Source organism: Centropristis striata, chromosome 3 (assembly GCF_030273125.1).
Source record: "Centropristis striata isolate RG_2023a ecotype Rhode Island chromosome 3, C.striata_1.0, whole genome shotgun sequence".
NCBI lineage: Eukaryota > Metazoa > Chordata > Actinopteri > Perciformes > Serranidae > Centropristis > Centropristis striata.
Window position 1 is genome coordinate 25,314,877 of NC_081519.1, and position 16,647 is coordinate 25,331,523.

The 16,647-nt window shown below is 41.1% G+C and overlaps 1 protein-coding gene across 2 annotated transcripts in view; it reads right to left on the bottom strand.

Moving 5' to 3' along the window:
- arhgef10la (Rho guanine nucleotide exchange factor (GEF) 10-like a) overlaps window positions 1–16,647 on the bottom strand; it is a 154,517-nt gene that overhangs the window by 78,881 nt on the left and 58,989 nt on the right. For both annotated transcript variants that reach the window (XM_059328377.1, XM_059328376.1), the window contains 2 exons: window positions 15,050–15,165; window positions 13,576–13,703 (listed from right to left, as the gene is read on the bottom strand). In XM_059328377.1, coding sequence (XP_059184360.1) covers window positions 13,576–13,703; window positions 15,050–15,165 — 244 coding nt within the window. The remainder of the gene's footprint in view (window positions 1–13,575; window positions 13,704–15,049; window positions 15,166–16,647) is intronic.

Genomic DNA, 16,647 nt, shown 5'->3' on the forward strand with positions numbered 1-16,647 from the left:
CAGCAGAGAAGTGTTTTTTACGCTGCAGGTATGAAACATTCTCACCTTGAAACTGGGTCGGCCTTGGAATCCATTGTAAAAAACATGAATTCAAGCAGACTGAAACTGTAATTCTCCAGAAAGGAGCAAGCTACAAACTTTTTTTAAGACTGCAGGAGGTGAGCGTTTGATGTTCAAACAAGAGACTTTTGGTTATACATTCCTTTACCCTCCGAAAACATTATTGGTCAATGTTTAATGGACTTCATATATACGTTCACAGGAAACATATAGCTTCACAGTCTGCATTCATACACTGAATGTGTGTGTGAATGGTGGAGTTGCCATACAAAGTGCTTGGGCTGCAGGGTTTTACTTCAATGTGCTGACTTGAGGAGCTGGGAATCGAACCGCCAACTTTGTGATTACCTCCTTAATAATGTAAAGGCCCGCCAGTTGACTTTCACTTTTAGAGGCTGTAGCAGCACCCCAAGCCATTTTCAGCATCAAAACCGACTAAATGACTTTTCCCAGATCTCTAAATTGTTGTTGGTCCCCAGTTAATCAAAGTTTTGTCTTTAAAGTTTTTGGGTGTTTGTTTATGATCTAATCTAGCTTTTCAACATTTTTGGGGGAATAATAATGGGCCTAAATTATGCAGAAAGGGGCAAAATGGTCAGGGGTTAAAGGATAACCCGCTTAAACCACTAGATTCTGGTAAACAAACAAATAACAATAAATTACTGTTCATGAATTAATAATGGCGTTCAAAAGTTTAATGAATTAGAACCAAAGGTAGAGAGACAGATGTTTTGTCTTATGCATGGCTTTGTCTTATGTATACAGACTAATCTATGCATATATTTCCATTATGAACACATAATTTAAAGTTTAACAGCCTTGAAAAATTGCCTGTCTTCCTCTTGAATGTAAATCATGTGAACAAAGTTTGCTTAAGGCCTTGTAACGTGTCAGATCACACATCTTTATAGTGTCATTTGCATTTTGCCTTTGTCCCTGTATGGTAATTTATGTGATTTTGACAAGTGGTAAACATGCTGTCAATTTTTCTTACAGGCAGGAGTAAGAGCATATTTCTTGGTGGTTCACATGCAGATTTGGAAAAGGTGCTGAATATTTGCTATAGTTGCAGCAAAAACATATACATAAATTAAACTGACTTAAATTTGTTTTTGACAAATAAACAAAAATAAAATAAATGCTGACAAGTAACTGGAAGCTGCATTTGGGAAGTGTTATCTGAAAGAAATTGCAGTGACTGTATCAAAGTGCGGAAAACAAGATAATCCACTAATTGTTCTGCGTTCGAAATTGTCTAAAATTGTTAACTAATAATTATTTCAAATTTAGTTGAAAGGCTTGAGGTGATATATTCTGAATTATTCAGATATAGTTCTTCTTTCTCTTCTTCTACTTCTTCTTGTTATTATTGTTAAGCATCATGTGTCAAATTGGTGTTCTTCCAACATATGTATGGAGACGAGGGACTTTAGTTTCACTGGCTGATCACCGGAGGACTGCAGATGCCTCTAAAGTTGCAAAAAGTTAACACTATAACAAGCCATCGGGTGTTGTGTCTCCTTTTATCCCCCCAGGAGTCTCTACAGAGCCACAAATTGTACACAGCTAGTACTGGGCCACAAAGCACAAGACAATGTGAGGTAAACAAATAAATGTCAGTCAAACAGTGCTTTCATAGCCTGATCCTTCAGGGCTGCCTGGACTTAAAGGGACAGTTCACATGAGGGGTGTTTCGACTGAGTACTTTTTGGAAAGCGACTGAGTGTTTTGGCTCCGCCCACTAGTTAGTTCCCCCTTTTTCTGGTGTTATTGGAGACTTTTGGAGACTTGTTCTTCTTAATGAGTAGCAGGCGATGTCCCAAAGCACTCACAAGCGGCCCAGTTCGCCCACAGCAGTCTCTCCCGGCTGCAGTCAGAGCAGGAGCTGTTAACCCATCAGCGTCCAGTCTGCAAATTAATCACGCATGCGTGAAATTACCGCTCAGTAACAGCTCAGAAAGTTCCTACCCAAGGCAGGTACTTTCTGAGCTGCTACCTTAGCTGCTAACCAGTGAAGTTGGGTGGATCCTCTCTCCCAAACCACACCCACTAGATTTCACTAGAGGGAAAAGTACCTAATGGAAACACGCCTATACATACACTCACCGGCCACTTTATTAGTTCAAATGGGGGAACCTAATGAAGTGGCGGTGTGGTCTTCTTCTGCTTGAAGGTCTGACGTGTTGTGTGTTCAGAGATGGTCTTCTGCAGACCTTGGTTGTAACAAGTGGTTATTAGAGTTCCTGTTGAACCAGTCTGGTCATTCTCCTCTGACCTCTGGTATAAACAAGGCATTCTAGCCCAGAGAACTGACGCTCACTTGATATTTTCTCTGTTACTGACAGTTCTATGTAAACTCTAGAGATGGCTGTTAGATTAGCAGTTGAAAAAGTGAAAAACTCATGGATCAGCAACCATGCCACATTCAAAGTCACTTAAATCACCTTTCTTCCTCATTCTGATGCTCGCTTTGACCTTCAGCAGCTCGTCTTCTCCATGTCTACTGCTCTTAATGCATTGAGTTGCTGCCATGTGATTGGCTGATTAGATATTAGCATTAACAAGCAGTTGAACAGGTGTACCCAACGAAGTAGCTGGGGAGTTTATTATTACTCTTTCCCGTGGTGGCTTGGTGTGAACTAGATGGCACTCAGCTTATGGTGCTCAAAGTGGCAAAAAAATCTTTAAAAACTCAACAGGAATCTATCTTTCCAGAAATCATGAGCTGGTTATTCAAGATAATCCACAGACCTGCCGTGAACAGTTTCATGTAGGAATTATAGTATGCTATCTCTGATTGATGATTAGCTTTACAGGTAAGAGGAAAAATGTGCATTTTTGATTTTGCGGTGCCGGTCCCTTTAATCACTCAGGTGTCTGAGACAGATTTTGTTCGACAGTGTTAAGCCAGTGCTGGAACCCTATGATGCAGCATGCTGTGAGCTAAACAAGCATTTTTCCAAAAGACAGCACAGAGATGATTATTCTTTTCATACGTCTCAGTATAGGCCAATGTGTCAGACTCAGATTCTAAGCTTCTGATTGTTTCTCATCCAGTGTTTTGACCACAAAAACTGCCACTGTGATGTTGTCTCCTGGTTGACACTTTACCACACAAGTCTTTTTTTATCTGATCATTCAAGCTGCCGTGTTATTATTTCAGGCAGGGAAGAAAGGGGAAAAGGATCAAAGCTTTCAAAGACAGACATAGTGCTAAATATAACAGAATACAAAAAAACATGCCATGAAACACAACGGGTATCATTTCATGCGACCAGGGGCTAAATTCATAACCACAGTGACAAACCACCTCTCACCAAATCTCTCTTTCTACATTTCTCACTCTACCTGAATACCACAAGTGACTCCAAAAACGGAAATGACCATGGGATAACCATGGGTATCTTATGAGAATGATTTAAGAGAGTTGCACCAGCTAATAAAAAACACACCTAAAGTCAATACCAAAGTCAATACCAAAATGGGCCCTGCATTGCAAGGTCTCTCCAAGAGCAAAGTGTTTTCAAGTGATTTTTCTCTTTTGGGTTCAAGTGAGAGCCAAAACCACCAACAAATGCCTGTTAAGAAACACAGGCTGGGCTTTAAACATGCAGAGGTTGTGTTACATGCAAGATAGAGTGTAAAGCATACAAACTCATCCCAGAGATGTAAAGTCCAACTAGGAATGGGAATAATTAATCGATGACCGATTAATAGTTGTTGAGAATTTGGTCGATCATGTGGAATTTTTAATCAATCTGTATTTCTTTTTTTTAATTTTAAACTATGACTGCATATCAGCATCCCTCAACTGAAACACAGCCAATCGTTCAGTTCTGCGGACGTACGTTAATGAACCAATTAACTGAGAATTAAGTTGGATAAAGCTACAGTTTGCAAACTGAAAGTTGCAATAACAATTATCAAACACAGAGAAATACAAGAGTATTAATTGGAGCAAAACTAGCTTACTGTATCAAACCTTGCTAGCATAAATTACTTTTTAAAGTAATTTAAAGTTTAATTTAAAACTTATTTTAACACAACACACATTTAAATATGAAGATTACTGTGAAAACTAACCTCATGCCTCTTTGGGGGCTAAAACATAAAACATTGAACTCCTTGACGTTATCTTTACAGCTTAATATCACTGAGTTAGTTTAAGGATCGACAGGAAATCTCTTTTCGTCCTTTGAAAATAAAAGCGGCCGTTATCAAAACAGGCTTTTGCATAGTACTGTATATATACATATATATACACACATATCTTTTATTTTGCCCATGCATGTTTTTATACATACTTTAGTATGTATAAACACTACATACATACTACATACATAGCTATTAATTATTATTATTATTATTATTATTATTAATTGATCGTTAAAATTATAGATGTTCAAGTTGGCAGGTTTCTTCCAAATGCCCATCCCTTAGTCCAACCCAAACATTTATCATCCTCAAGCAATTATTTAGTAAAATTTATGTCAGCTTGTTATAGAGCACTAGCCATGCCTCCGTTTAAATATTTCACTCTCTCTGCTGTCGACTAAAATAAAATAACTTCTTAATGCTGAGCAGGCTAAAGTGAGACTGGCAGCATCAGCCCTGAGTTAGCGATGACTCAGCTGAGGGTCTGTCCATTGACAGGGGCACTCTGTTGTCTGGATTGATCAAGCTTTATTCGAACTACAAGTAAGCTGTCTGGCCAAGGATGAGATGTCTTTTTAAAGCACTAAGCAGCTTTTTCCGAAAATAATAGCCCAGACTGTACAACTATTCCACAGTGATTCTAAGGTGTTGAAAAAAAAGAAAACGAGCCCACGTGAGAGAGGGTGAGGGGAGCGCGGGGGTCTCAGGCACACATAAGGAAGACAATTTCACATTCAGACTTCATTAGAAGGTAATAGAGTGGAGAACAGTGCGCAGCCTGAGATTCTGCTTCTGTCGTACCTGCTGCTGCCCGCTGCAAATTCATTTTCATTTCATAGAGGAAGGAAGAAAAATGGTAGAGAGACTCAGACATACAAAGAGAGAGAGAGAAAGATTCACAGTCAGGAACAGAATAAAGTAAGTAAGATCTCAAACTTCCTTGACATGTTGAAAAAGTGGAGCTTTCACAAAGAGGTGTAATTCATACCATTCGCTGCTTAAATATAGCAGAGGCAATTTGCCGAAGACAGAAGGGGAGACAGGGTGTGACGAGAATACAACTACTCACTTGGTTGGATTCCTTAGGCAACACTTCATGCCCACACGGCCTCAAACATGCTAAACTGAGCGCAGTCTCCGATTCCTCCCTCCTGCCCACTGATTGACAGCCGCAGTGCAGGTGTGGTGCACTGCCAGAATAGAGAACTAGACTCGGGCATGCTGGCAGAAGGGAGATGAGGAGAGCTGAGAGGTAAGGAGAGTCAAAAAGGGATGGGAGGGGAGGAGAGGGGAGGGGAGAGGGCAGAGTGGGGCGAAGCGAGGAGCCGGCCCAGCTGATTTATGGGAGCAGGTCAGTGCCGAAGCACACATGTGACACTAATGCACAAGGACGGGACAGATGTAGGAGTGAGCGCTGAGTGGCAGCCTGTCATGCACTCATCCTTCAGTTCACCTCCACTCCTCCAGAGAAACAAACAGTCAGGGAGAAAGTGTGTTCAGTGTCCCTAAGAGAGTTTGTTGATCCATTTCTGGACAGACTTGACAATCAGCCGCAGATGAATATTACAAGAGATACACTTAAAGTGGGTTCAGGCTGAATGTGTGTCATAGAGGTGACAGGATTGTATGCAAAATCCTAGAGTGGATACAAACACAGGATTCTCTGCAGGCAATACAAAATGAGCCTGAAAATGACAGAAACATCTGGAGTTCCCGGCAAGATTTGTGATCAGTCAATCATTCAGTCAGTCAAACCTGTACACACACTCACAGGAGGCTCATATCTGTACAAGCAGTACATTGGCTATTACAGATGTGTGTGTAAAGAAAGTGAAGTAAAAATTGGCGCTCACATGAAATGCATGTTTAGATCAAGGGGCCTGGAAGCAAAGCCCATTTGGAAGTACATTAAACCTGTATTATTTCTAATGACCAGCAGGGGGCGACTCCACTGGTTGCAAAAAATAAGTCTGATTTTATCAATGTCAATGAAAAAAATGACCCTACTTCTCACTTGATTATATTACCTCAGAAATAATTTTCCTAATAACTCCATAGTCTCAATAGTTTCAAGTCTCCTTCACTACACCATTATGTGCAATTTGTGCATAAATGACAAAGCAGGGAATGCTTTAGAGTGGGGCTACCTTGTGAGTGACAGATGCACCATGTGTTGTCTCCTAAGATCTTTTACCCTTTTCAGAGTCTAACAAGTTGGTTGTTCAATTTTAGTGATGGATGCACCTTGCTAACCAAGCTAGTTGGCTAGCGCTGGTTTTGAGTATGCACTAGATGCAAAAGTTGGCATGACCAGAATGCTAATCTTGAGGCTTTAAATCTGTAGCCCACAACCCAATTGGTGATATGGTGATGGTGTGCACTTTTTATACTGTCTATAGATTAGACTGCCCCGAGTAGCTGACTTGTCAAGCCGCCCACCGCCCCCTTTGACAACTTACCATGTGCTGCCATTGAATGAGTCACTAAAAGCATTTTAACACACCGTAGAATTATACCGGTCCCTGTAAAACTAAACTAAGACTGTTACATTTAATTTAATTTAACTGCTTGGAAATGTATTTATTCTTAGAAGGCAATTTCACCACCGTTTTAACCCAATCTTTTTCTGAATTATGTAGATAATGTGACAACCGTTAGTAGGTATTGTCAATGTTCTCTGTGTCTCTGAAACACATAGCTGGAATCTTGGATGAACTACAGGGTGCTGTTTCAGTTTTGGAAGCTGTGGGGCACAGTGGCATGGCATCATAAAATATAAGTTCAATTCAACGGCAACATTGATAGCCAAGAGGGCTAAATGTCACTCCCAAATATCTACTTGATGTTATAGCCAACCCATTGTGGATATACAGTATAAACCAGCACTTACTGCTTAAGCTTTATTTCACGTGGACAGCTTTGTGTGCCATCAAAAACTGCATTATGACAGCATAAAAATAATCCGGTTTGACTCTTGTATGCAATTTTGTATAATCTGCTATGTCTACCATTTAAAATGACATAAAACAGAAACAAAATGTCTTTATTAAATGAATTGAGAGCACCAGAGTGGAAAGATTAGATGAAATACTTCCTAGAAAGTTTCCCAATTCGTTTTGACTCCTCAAGCAGCAACACAAACTTTTCAGTTGACCAAAGAAAATGTATCCTTGGTGCCCTTCAGCTCCAGCCCCACTGCACCTGATAACTGGCTCAAAGTAGAGGGCTGTGGTTATTCTTGGTTGCCTCCAGGTGTGAATGTGTCTACAAGTGTGAATGCGAAGAAAGGAAGAAACAGCAAGCTGTGCCTGGAGAAATAAGGCTGAAAGCAGTGGAGCGGAGGTTGGGGTAGAGGTGCACTTCTATTCACTTACCATTAACCACTAAAGCACAAGGATGTGACAAATGTTGAAAGAACACTAGGCATCTTGAGAAGTACATTTTGATATCTTACTGAGAGTTATATGGGAAAACATATTTAAGTGTTCCCTTAACAGTCAGTTCACAAAAAAGCCTGGACTGTGATTATTCAACCTGCTAAACTAGGCTAAACTTTTACAGGAATAGTCAGTGGTGTCTTTAATGTGAATTCCTGGATACTGTTATTGATGTTCATCTTTAATTTCTGCAATGACCCCAGTAATATTTGGTCTCAAAGTGAATGAAAGTGGCATATTATATGACATGTGTTGCCTCGCCAGCTCATTCAAATGATGAAGTGGTGGTGCACCGAAAACTTTTACATAGGGATCTTTAAAAAGCCGGACAGGAAACAGGATAAGTGCCAAAAATGTGTTATTTATTTACAAAAGAAAACTTACTCAAGCAAAACACAAAATGAAACCTGGGATTCACCATCCAGCTAAATTAAACTAAAGCACACTGCAGCCTCAGAACAAGCTGCCACTTCCTAGCCTCGCCCACTCACTCTCGTGAAGACCCTAAATGGAACCTACCACCTGGCCAGGTAAGTATAGGGTGAGCTAAGCCGACAAAGCATAGTTACGTGCCCCTCCACTCACTTTGCTCTCCCTGTGTCATATCATTCATCCTGTGTCTTGTTTGTCTTCAAGTGTAATCAGTTGGGCTGACTGGGGGATGCCTATAAGGAGTGGGCGGTAACCATCTCTCTCTCTCACAGCGGCCTGTAGCTGGTGATGTGGGGCCGCATGTATCAACGCTGCGTACGCACAAAAACGTTGCGTACGCTGTTTCTCCCGCACACGCCACATACATGAAAAGTGAACTTGCTGGGAGAATGTGCGGACCGCTGCGCAAATGTGTTTCATGTCTAAACTCAAACTACACACAACTGGCTTTGTGTTTACAGTTTATAGGACAATGAAGGAAAATGCCGTTTTCCACCATCAATAACCCGTTCTAAATAGGAGGGAATGACGATTTTATTGTTGATCTATTATTATATTTAAGATTTCACCTGCGTACTGCACTTGTACTTGTGCAATGATAGTCTGTATGTTTTTTAAGATTGTATATTTTCTTAAGTCTATATATTTTGCTATTTCTACTATTTTCATATACATGTAGGCCTATACCGAATTTTCCTCCGGGGATCATTAAAGTACTTCTGATTCTGATTTATATGGAGCGCACAAAAATTTGCCTCAATTACTGTGTCAAAGTCGCGATCGCCGATTGTTTCCCCTTTGGTTTAACATGGAGATGTTAACGCTGCAGGTGCACAGGATCCATGATGCACAGATCCCTCTCCCCCGAAGAAAAGACGTGTGTGCGAAATCCTTTTCAGAATAAGTCAGGTGTGGTGCATATTTGATCCCATATGTTTAATTGGGACAACAAGTTAAGTGTAGCTTATAAACTGATGCATAAAAATGATATTGGCACCGAAACGCATTCGCTGCTCTATCGATTCCGAATAAACGCCAACAACGGTGGAGTTTAGAAGGAGCGTGTGTGGAAGGACACTTCTGCCATGGTACAGGTCTCTGATCCAGCTGCATTAACAGCCACAGTGACACCTTGTTGCTGATCCCAGACCTGAGGCATCAAAAAGCTAATTTTCCTGCCTCCACCTTGGAGATCACCACGTCCACCTCACGTGCAGTGGCAGCACATTGATTTGCCTTTTTTTTCGATAATCAGCGGGCATGCCGGCGATTTAAAGTAATTTGTATTTTATGTCATCTGCATATTCATTTGCGGGAGGAGCCGGGGCATGGTTGGTGGCTCGTCCATGTACGCTCAGTTCCACGCTGATTTGGATGTATCAGGGAAAGGTGCAGAACCTGGCGTGAGCACAGTTTGATATATGTGGAGGTGAATTTGCATACGTCCTTTTCTAGTTTTCGGAGTACGCCAACTTTCAGTATGAAAGCTACGCACTCAGGCCTTTTGTTTGGTTTGTTTTTACCCTTTGTTTTCTGATGGGACTGGTGGCTCAGTTTTCAGTTATTGATTTCTATTTCTTATTTTACTTAGATGATGGTTCAGTGGCAGAAGGGCTTCTTTTGGATCCGCCGGTCCATGTAGGTCGAAGAGTCTCCCTTTCTTATATTGATTTTGCCAGCCCACCAGACCTTTTGTTATTCAGTAGTGTTTTGATTCCCTCTGAGTTATTTTGTTTGTTGATTTTTTTGTAATAAATCATTGTTTTCTACCACTCCTCTCCTCCATGTTAGATCCCCTTTATTGGGAGCCTTTGGTAGGGGGTTGTAACAAGCATTCATTCAAACCTTCATACTGGTGGCCGAGGCTACCCTAAATGGTGCCACCTGCCACCATTGGGAATTAATTCTCACAATGATGAACGCAGCATCGGGAGCCATTTGGGGCTCAGTATCTTGCCCAAGGATACTTCGACATGTAGGCTGCCATGGTCAGGGATCGAACCACCGATGTTCCATTCGGTGGCCGACCGATCTACGAACTGAGCCACAGCCGCCCCATTGTTACAAATGAATACTTAATTTGAAACAATACAGATAATCTATATAGATCACTTCCTGCTGACATTACAATATGTATATTTTTTGTGGCACTCCTAACCGGCAGCAACCCAAATACATCTTACCTCTTCACATTGAAGGTGTCCAGCCCCTCCATGCTGACCGAACCTAATCAGGCAAACCTGCATCACTCAACTTGATGAAGCTGGTGAGCAGCTGAACTAACTCCACAATCACAGGTAGAACCAAGACACAAAACTATAAACCCATAAATAACTACGGGCCTGTATTATTCATACAAATCAATTATCATTTTCAAATAATAGGATTTTTTACTGCATGCTTAAGAACAGCTTTATTTCAATACATTTAACAATATAATCATGTTATTTTTAACAATTTGTTAAAAAGGACAATTCAAAGTGCAGATTACACTGTAGCTAATTTATATGCAAATGGCACCAACTGGACAGGGGTGTGAATTACTTACAGTAAGAGTAGATAACACACAGTCTACTAATCTATCAACAGATGGCCGCCTCGGATATTTTTTAACAATGACGAAAAATCTGTAAATGGTGGAAAATATTTGGTAAATGCGACACCTGATGCCACAAGGGGCTAGCAAAAATGTAATAATCTTTTTTCTGTAATTTGGGTAAAACAACACTGTATGTAGGATCCGGTCAGGCACCTATCCACAGAACTCTCTTCACACACATGGAACAATCAGAGAATCCCCTCTACTGTCCAGACGCTGAAATTAAGGTCAAGAGGACTCTCCAGAGCCTCTGTAGGAGTGTGTGTGTTTGGTTAAGACTCTCAGCCAGAACAAACTAGAGATAGAGCCCAAATCAATCACAGTGTATGACTGAGAATGTAAGGTCTGCCATTCGCCTTGAAGGTAGCCTGCAAAGCCTCCATAAAGAAGCCCATGAAAAAAAGAGGCTGCAGGCTTACAATACTGTTCCTTGGTGTATGCTGTGCTAGTGAGGATGGAGGATGAAGCAACAAACACATTTGGTTAAACTATGAAATTTGAACTCTGTATCTATCGCTTGCCAGTGCAGCCCCTGTATCTCTGCCTGTGGTTGCTCCAGCAGACGCAATAAAAAGAGGATGTTAATGAACTGCTGTCACACGTAGGCTGGTGCCTTTGAGGCAACAGTCAGGATTCTCTCCACGTACTCAGTCTGTTTGCAGTGTGGAGGCTGTGATGTGCTGCCTGACTGCAGAGAGTTGCTTGCGGCCAGACAGGAGGGGACCAACTCAGTACAGGGGGTCCCTGCTGCGGTCCCACTCTCTCACCAGCAGAGCAAAGGCTCGGCTCTGCTCTGTGCGTGTGTGTGTGTGTGTGTGTGTGTGAAAGTGTTTCTGCACCTCCATGTGTGTGCTTCTTTCTCTGAGGTGCATGCTGGCACCATTTGTCAGCAGGAAGCACATGTGAGTACATGTAACATGCACATACACGCTCAGAAAGCATTGAACGCACCCTGTCATTTGTTACTCAGATTAGTAACGAAACCGACAAGGATAACAAGGGAAAACCAATGTGTGTGTGTGTGCGTGTGCGATTGTGTGGATGTGTTTATGTTTGTGAGACACAGAGCTCATCTGCCCCATTGCTCTCCCCTGCAATCTGCCACTGCTGCACCCTGGGTAGTGTCAGAATGGTTTGGGCACCCGCTGTGCCACCTGTCACCCCAGCCCCGAGGCTCACTGCCGGTCCAGCCACCCGACACCAAAGGCCCAGCCTCAATTAGATTGCTATCACAAAACTGGATTGGCTTTTTTTCCCCAACAGGAGATTTCTCTCTTTCAGCTGACATTGCTACCCTTTTCCTCTCAACAAAAACTCTTTGGCCATCTCCAGGTATTGCTCTGCATTATTTGAGTTTTAAATACAAACCTACGGCTCGGACATGTGTAGGGGTGGGAAATCTCCTTGTCAGTGCAGTTGCTAATGACATTATCACAAGAACTCAGCAAATAGGGTACCCCTCGAAGGGGAATTCGGGGTCTCTCTCGTAAGCATGACATCTGGCTCCACCAAACATCTGAGTAAGCAGATTGGCCCTGCAGGCCTGGTGTGACAGTCGACGAGGAAGCTGGGAGATGTGGGAGAACTGATCTGCACAGCTCCGCTGCTCAAGCTGTCACTTTAGCTTGGCTTGGCACACTTAGATACTCCCTGGCTCTGAAGCATTAGGCCCACTCTTCTGACTGTTGCTGCCCTGCCGGCACCAAGCCAAGTCTTTCATGGGGGAGGTCGATCATCACTCTCACTCTTTCTTTCTTCCTCTCCTTCTACTTAGTCTCTCTCAGCAGGGCTCTGGTTTCTCTATCGCAATCTTTCTCTTTTTGTCCTCCCCTGCCTCTTTCTTATTCTATCCCCACCAGAAGCCACGAAACGGGATCCATTATAATCTGCCATTATTTGCTATTCCCAGTTTCTGTGCAGTACTCTAAGCTACTCATATGGTCTCTCCTTGCCATCTTTGTTCTTCTCTAAGTAGGCATTTAGTCATTCAGCAGTCACTCCACCCACCAGGAGCCACTTTGGCAAGATAAGACAACCACTTTAAGATCGGCACTGACAAGATAACTTGCATATGATATTGCATGTATGTCACTCTTGTATTGCAAATAATCTAATCAAACCCAATAATAACACATAAAAACAAAACTGTAAGTTGTAAACTCACAGTTTTTATAATCTAATATTAAAAACTCTTATAGCACTGTAGAGTAGGAGCATTTACGACTCTGTGTGAATTGTGGAATATTTGGCTGACAGTGGAAACATAAAATAATATGGCCCTTAGTTGAGCAATTCATAAAAATGTTCTGGACTTAGGTCCTATGTTGCATAAAGGCCAAAGCACCTCAATTAAATTCTGTAAAAGGAACATTATGTAGAGGCCATTCATAGTTGAAATGCAAATTCACGTAGACAGACCTCTTGTTAAAAAAGTACTGAAGGAAATTAATTATTTCAATCAGGTCATTTGTTCTCTTTAGACGAGACAAACAAGATGTTCTCTTTTCCTCCTTATATTTACATATAACCCATGATGACGTACATTTCCATTTACATAAACATGCAAATGATATTATAACAACCATACATCATTATCCTTGTTTGCATGTAGATGAAAAAATGTTTGTCACTGGCTCTTATCTTTTGGTCTTGAATATGATGCCCATGTTCTGCCTATAATTGTCTTGTTGTCTTGAATAGGAAAAAACCTTTTGTGGAAAATCTTCAGAACCTTTTTAAATCAGTCAGTAAACAGGAAATAGCCTCTGGTGGTGCTCTTGTTGCCTGTTGTGTTGTTTTTGCTGTTGCTGTTGTGGTCATTTATGTTTTCATACCCAAACACACAGTACTTTTTTTTACTTTGTGCACATCTGTATGTGAAACAGTACTCACTTGTCTGGCCTGCCAGGCACCTGCAGGCGTAAGCGACATTTGTTAGCACTCTGGATCTGTTCTTCTTTGATGCGAATAAGCCTCTGCAGAGCCAGACACCAGTCCTGGGCCACAGTGGTGTTCAGGTTCTTTGATGGAGAAACATGCACAGTTAAAACTTGTTTCTCAGCTGTAGCATTCAGTAGGTCATCTTGCAGAGACACAAGCACACTGAGCACAGGGGTGTACAGTAGATGTACTTACATATTGATATTCGTACAGGCAAACATCCACACATCCACTCACATAAAGCCGCAGTACATTATTTGAAGCGACATGGTTGCGACATTTTTATCCCCTCGCATGTAACTTTGAATTTACTTCAACACCAGTACCATTTTACAGCAAAACCCAGTCCCTCAAGTCAAACAGAATCAAATCAATTTTCTGAAGTCAATGAGCTGTGCAGCCGTATTTTTGTCTATTTGTTCCGGGGAAAATATTGTAACTGGGTGGAAAGTGAAAATCAGTCATTTAGTGCCAGACCAGCGTCACTCCTCCTGAGGACATTGTGCTCATTAAGTGTGGAGAGGCAAAGGTGCCACCATTAGTCTGAGAGGCTCTTTGGTGATTGCTGGAGTATACCTCCCTGGCTGTGTTCTGTAGTGTAAGGTACTGTTAATGTGTTAGTGGCAGACTACTGGGAACTGTCCTGATTTGGACGCCACAGGAGGGGCGGTGCTGGTTTCTTTAGCAAATCTGACACTTCTATCGAGTACATATCAGAGGGAACATCTCATTCCCACCATTGTGACACTGGTGATGAGGAGATAGTTGGGAGGCTTCATGCTTTCAAAAATTGATGACTGAAGAATACGAGGCTGCTCTTTGATCACATTTTAAACATGGAGAATCCTTTTGCAAATTTCTTTAAGAGGAATAGCAGAATGAGATTTCCCCATATGGTTTTCCTCGTACCATCCAGACTTGATGTCTTCGTTGGCACTCAATCCGACAATTCAAATTAGCTGCGCTTTCTTCAATTTAGTCTTTCCTGCCTCTGTGAATCTTTGATGTGTTCTCAGCTTAGGAGCTATTGTACAGTAAGCTGCAGTTTACATTCCATACTTCATTACATGTATTTTCATATTTCAGACCATATCTTGAGGTAACTGGCTTATAAATAAATTGGTACTGAAACCAGTTTTGGGAGAAGAGAATAGGACATTTAAAGGTCACTCTGTGGGCGTGTTTGATTATTTTTTTAAAGGCTTTTAAAGAAGATTTTGGAAGAACACGGCTGGAATGTGTGGTGGTGTGATAAATGTAACAAACTTCTGCGGTTTGCCCTGTAGAGTCAGTTAGAGACTGAGAAAAGCTCTGTGTGAGATCTTACCATCTGACTGACTGTATTATATATGATGTATGATACACACAGATTTTGCCTGCGAGACAGTTGAGCCACGGTAAAAGTGTAACATGAAGGAACATGTACCTGGTACATCCCCTGCAGCGTGCCCACAAGGAGAGTGACCTCCTCCACAACAGAAAGGTCATGTTGCAGTTCCTGCAGCTCCTGGTAGAGCCGCGGAGGGCCGAGGATCGCTTTACCTAAGGAGAGGGAGCAACATACAAAGCCTTAGAGTTTGTGAACTTATGCAAAAGAAAAAAATGTATCAGGTAAATTCATAAAGAATGGATCAAAGCCATTGATAGCATCATAAATTGTGCAAGCATTCTCTATCTGCTCCGTCTCAAGGTCCAAATCAGAAAATATGTGTCTCTAATGACAAGCCAAGAACACAGTGGGCAGAACAATGAGAGAAATGTGACATTTTCAGACCTACAGGTCTGACCTAGAGGTCCTGACTGACGAGATGCAGAGGCATTCCACAAAACATCAGGCAAGAAATTAAAATGTGACGGAGAAGAAACTGTATTTGGGACTTAATATCCCAGTCTGTCAGTGCTGCTGGTGCGCTTCAGTTCCCACCAACTCTCTGAAGACGCTAATAATTTCACTGTAAACGTGTGTGACTACAGTATTAGCTCTGATCTTTGTGAAATAGAGAGTGCAGGTACTGTACAAGGGATCATTTTGAGCCAAATTATTTTTTTCTTAATTTTAACACAAATAGCACAGGAGCACTGGGACATTGCTTACTTGGCAGTGTACTTAGGAGTGCATTTCACCTTTACTGGGTGATTTGAGAATTGCTCAGTGCCTCTTTTTGCAAGTTTAGCAGCCGAAAAAGCCATAACATACTTTTGTAAATTTGCCTGTGAGCGTGAAAACTCATTTCAGGTTTGAGTTGAAGGTGATGTCTTCAAATTGATTGTTTAGTTTTCACCAACAGTCCACACCCAGAGATATTCAATACACAGGGTAAAAAAGAGTCAATTAATTTTCCATTTTATATTTAAAGGATACGATCTACAATAAACATATGATATATGGACCAACTGTGGGATGAGATAAGATATGACTTAATTTCACAGCAGCTCAAAATACAGACACATAGATGTAAAAAACTGAATAAAGAATCCCCAAAAAATAAAATAAAAAACTACATACATTCCATACAACTTATATACATGAATAACTTATATGGCTGCTACTTTGCATTTATTATTAATATATATATTTTTTTGTGTTTGTGCGTTTAATTTAAGAGCTGATATCTTGAAATTTCTTGATAATGATTTTGGTTTTTATCAAGAAAACCGTAGAAAATGTCTACATATCAGCTCTTAAATTAAACTCTCAGCTATTTTTGTTGTTATCATTATATTTGTACAAACAAATGTACCTTTAGTTGTACCAGGTATTAAAATGAACAAGAAATTGAAGAAAACAATGGTCTAATAAATATTCCATGACTGTCAAGTTACTGCATGTAGTAAGAATGTAATAAACTTAAACGTTCAAGGTTAAAGTTCCACACACTAAGAGAAAACAACGACATTGCCTCTGAGAACTAGTGGAAGTGCGGAAAGAAAAGTTGCTTTTGCTGAAACTCCAGTGACACTAATAAAAGAGGTTCGATGTGCAGATGGATCGATCTTCATTATTTGGTGAACTACAGAGAATGA